The following is a 4,623-nucleotide window of genomic DNA, read 5'->3' as shown; positions in this document are numbered from 1 at the left end:
GCCTCAGCGGAGCAGGCCTCAGCGGAGCAGGCGTCAGCAGTGCAGGCCTCAGCGGAGCAGACGTCAGCGGTGCAGGCCTCAGCGGTGCAGGCCTCAGCGGTGCAGGCCTCAGCGGAGCAGGCCTCAGCGGTGCAGGCCTCAGCGGTGCAGGCGTCAGCGGTGCAGGCCTCAGCGGTGCAGGCCTCAGCGGTGCAGGCCTCAGCGGAGCAGGCCTCAGCGGAGCAGACCTCAGCGGAGCAGACGTCAGTGGTGCAGGCGTCAGTGGTGCAGGCGTTGGCTGAGCCAGACGGCAGCAGCCCTCCAGACAAGCAACAGACAACACATGGGTTGCGAAAGTGGCGCAGCACCAGTTTCTGTTTGGCAATGTTTTTATTGGCTCCCAGGGAGGTCCTGGTAATGTTGATCACTGGGAGTTAGATCCCTTTTTTTTTACTACTATGCAGTAAAATGGCCCCTGGTTCCTGCAGCAGCTGGAGTAAAATGTGAAACTTCCCTCTGAAATGTAGTGAAACACTCACATAAAGTACTAGTACCTCAAATTTGTACTTCAATAAACTACTTGACTGTACTGTCTGTTCAGACCATTGACTATATATATATATATATATATATATTACTAATATACGGTCTATGGTTCACAGTGACTAATAAGGCAGGAATCAGATCAGGTGCCTCAACACAGAACCATTCAATGGGAGGAGTACTAGTGGCGAGTTATTGTAACAAACGTGGCGTAAGACCGTTTCCACATCACTGCCCATCACACAGAGCAGTGGTACATTCCGGATGAGAATGGGTTTTCATGAATGGAATGAGCCGCTAATACCTTCAGTGGTAATGTGTCCAGCGAATCTGGGACTCTCTAGGACAGAACTTTAAGAAGGTGCCAATACCACACCTGGATTTGAGGTGAGTCTTAGTGACTTATGTGAAAGCTAGGCCAGCGGTTGGTTATGGCCCCAGGTCCCCTTCTCCCTGCCCCCCCAGCCCTGGCCAACAGCCTACAGCAGTCCAGTGATCAGTCCAGTGATCTGTGGATGTGTGTTGTAAACCACGCACACCCCACATGTCCAAATAACAACGACTCAAGTATTACTTCATCACCAGCGGTTCCCAGCCACCACATTCCTCCCAGATGAACTCAAGTGCCCCCCCATCGACACTACCCGGCATGTTGCTGCAAATGTGCAGTCTTGTACAAAGTACTTGAGTAAAAGTCTCTTACCAGAAAATGACTTTAATAGAAGATAAAGTCACCTTTTAGAATATTCCTTGAGTTTGTACTTTTCTGATATTAAATGTACTTTATTAGAAATTAAAAGGAAAAAATAACTTGGATGTTATCTTCATGCCCCCCCCCCCCCACCCCCCCCTTCACTCCTGTCGTTGTGGGTGTTCATGGTCTGTTACCATGGCAGCAGAGCTTGCCGCACCAGCACATTTGTGACATCAGTTGTATCAGTTATGATGCTTCCTCCTCTTCTTCTGTGGTTGTTTGGGGTTTTTGCCCCTTGACATCAACCAGGCGTTACGTCACCAAGCAGAAAAAAAGCAGCATGGCCGTCTCGGACCCTCCACACCCGAGGAACAAGCTCTCCCGTCCGATCTGGAAGCAACGAGAAATGTAGTGGAGGAAAAGTAGACATTTTATTCAGGAAAAGTAGTAGAGTAAAAGTATGTATTTTATTTAGAAAATGTAGTACAGTAAAGTGTATATTTTATTCAGGAAATGTAGTAGAGTAAAAGTATAAAAAAATAAAAAAGTTAAAAAGTGGATGTTTTCATTCGATGTAGACATTACTCAGAGATGGTACATTCTGTTATATAATTATGTCTCATGTCTTTTTACTGATATCACTGCATGGGTTACTCAGTACGCGCCTGGCTTCGTGTCTAAACAAGTTCATCCGTTTATTTAACGGTAAAGTAAAGAGTTATTAGTGTGAAACAAGAATAAAAAGACAGAAACCCTCAGATGTTCAGTTTGAAAGAAAAAAGAGCTGAGCGTGAGTTGGTAATAATAAGACATCTTTATTATCATTTGGAGAGACATGCTAGATCTCTGTACAGTGTGAATGGAGAGCCAGCTCTAGACTGATCAGGTCAGAGCTGTGACACCCCCCCCCCCCCCCCCCCCCCCCCCCCCCCCCCCCCCCCCCCCCCCCCCCCCCCCCCGACTAAGGCCTCCATCCTCAAACGACACGCTAAGACATTTGTTGCACTACTTGGTCCAGTTCCAGGGAATGCTAAAACACAACTCTGCTTTGATAAGGACAGGAAACACATCCAAAGGAAAGGATTCCTTATCTGTTGTAATTTAAACATGAATATCACTCGAGGCTGTCTGCCGTAATGAGAGCAGTACATTCCTGTTAGGAGGTAAGAAATAGGCAACTCATCCACATTATCGGTTTGCTTTCAGGTCGAGGGATTAGAAGCTGTCGTATTATTGTTAACCATAACCCCGGTCAACATCTCCTGTGATATTTTATTATTATTATTATTATTATTGTATGGGTTGGAAAGGTTCACGGGTTGGTTCTTTTTCCAAGAGTACTCCCCTTTTTTGGACCCGTGTGAACACTTGATCAACGTTTGAGTCTACTCTAAGACACAGATCTCCAAATGACGTGGAAATGGTTTCTAAGACTTACATTGTCACTCACTAATTCTAAAACATGTTTTTCAAAAGTGCAATAAGAATTCACTTCAAAGACGAGTCAAATCAAAGTAGTGTTCTCAACACTGGCTAACGTCCCCACCAGTAGCTTATGTTACCTAAAGAACGTTGCATAAAGCCAACATCAGCAGACACAAGCAGCAAAGGAAAGCTCATCTCAGTGGGCGCAGGTCACATGACAATCACACAGTTCTTCAACTACGTGAATGGACATTTACAATGAAGCTTTTCATGACTTCATATTCACCTGAAAGGTCTACGGGGGCAAATTGGTGTTCTGTCAGAAATTGAACTGGTTTCCAATGATAGCGGTCTGTTTAGATCCCAGAACCGGTCTTTAGGTCTACAGATCACCACACGTGTTCCTCTGTGCCACAAGGCCAGGGCTTTGGGTCTCCACTGCTACCCTACAGCAGAAGTGCAGACTATCATAACCACAACTACCAAGACATCACTAAATGCAACAGCAGATGTCACATGGCTGTGAGTGGGGGGGAATCTATGACACATCACAAACAAATGGTGAGCTAAATGGTGCCGTAATGTGGCAAGAATGACACCACTTGGCAGAGGCCCCCTATATAACTGCATTCTTATGTTGTCTATACAGAAAGCACACATTCACGCACACATGCACGCACACACACACACACACACACACACACTCAAGTACGCACAACAAAGAGATATTCTTCCGTCAAGTATACAAATCCAGTTCAACAGTTTAAACATAAAGACTAGTCATCATGAGAGTGCATTAAGTCACTGGTGTAATGTTTTACCATTTACATATTCAAACATGTGTACTCTGGTAGAGCGTACCTATGCTCAAAAACTAGGCATGCATTAGATACTCAAGATGTTACTGTTCAGTTCCTGTAACGTTCATGGATCCAACAGGGGTTATGGGCAGGAGCGTTGTGGTTTAAGGTCCCGAGGTCTATTGCTCTATGGATTGAGTGTTTTGATACTTTTTATTTATTTAGCATCTCAGCCTGCTTTATAATCCAAAAAGATGGGCACATCTCACTTTTTACAATATGGGACCTTTAAAACAGGGTATGTTTAGGTAATCTCCATGTTTGCCTATAACAAGAGTGGGATCCATATAAATATGCCCAAAACCATCTGTTTAAGCTCGGAAACACAGAGCACTGTTGATAGCATCTTTTAAAAAAGCAACCATTCCAGAGAGATTTCTCTGAATTTACAAAAATACAAAAAAAGAAACTGGGGGAACATCCTTTCTACTTACATACATATGTAACTTGGGAATATTTTTTTCACATCTTTGTCTTTTCTTCTTTCTTCCTTTTTTTTGCAAGTTGTTAGACTTTTTGGCAGTGTCCTAACAGAGTAGGCTACACTACTTTAGAACCAAATTCACATATTGCTGGCTCCAACCTATGACCATCAGGCAGTAGAGGAGGCCAGATTCTCAACGTGCAAAGTCAACTGCAGGTTAACCAATAGGAAGCAACGTAACAAGCGTGTGGTGTAAATGAAGGTTTTATCCAACACGGTGACGAGTTAACAGGAACAGCCGCCGTCAGTGGTCTGGGGCTCCTGCTGTTTGTCCAACTTGATGTCGATCACTGGAGAACAACATTAAGGAAGCTTTGGAATCATTTGGTTCTGATCTTACTCAGCTACACGCACTTCAACAATTATTTGAGAGGAATATTTCCTAAGAGGACAAGCAGACAAAAGTGATGGGCTCATTTATGATATTTCTTCATGTTGTTTTCTTGCCTCTACTTTTAAGGCACTGTAGTCCCACATTACGACCACTAGAGGATGCTATAAACCATTTTAATTTTTAAAAATACTTATGTGAGACAGCCAACAATAAAAAAAATACATTTAGTTAGGCATGTAGACATGGTCAAGAGAATCTCCTGCAGTTCAAACCGAGCATCAGTATGGGGAAGAAAGGTGATTTG

The 4,623-nt window shown here is 44.1% G+C and overlaps 1 protein-coding gene across 2 annotated transcripts in view; it reads right to left on the bottom strand.

The window, feature by feature from the left end:
- Nucleotides 1–2,542: 2,542 nt before the first annotated feature.
- rab6ba (RAB6B, member RAS oncogene family a) overlaps nucleotides 2,543–4,623 on the bottom strand; it is a 36,351-nt gene continuing 34,270 nt past the window's right edge. For both annotated transcript variants that reach the window (XM_034880456.1, XM_034880457.1), the window contains exon 8: nucleotides 2,543–4,275. In XM_034880456.1, the coding sequence (XP_034736347.1) occupies nucleotides 4,211–4,275 (65 nt within the window). In that variant the 3' untranslated portion in view covers nucleotides 2,543–4,210. The remainder of the gene's footprint in view (nucleotides 4,276–4,623) is intronic.

Source organism: Etheostoma cragini, chromosome 9 (genome assembly GCF_013103735.1).
Source record: "Etheostoma cragini isolate CJK2018 chromosome 9, CSU_Ecrag_1.0, whole genome shotgun sequence".
Lineage (NCBI taxonomy): Eukaryota > Metazoa > Chordata > Actinopteri > Perciformes > Percidae > Etheostoma > Etheostoma cragini.
Note: the sequence above shows the minus strand (reverse complement) of the source record. Positions and strands in the feature narration are given on the sequence as shown.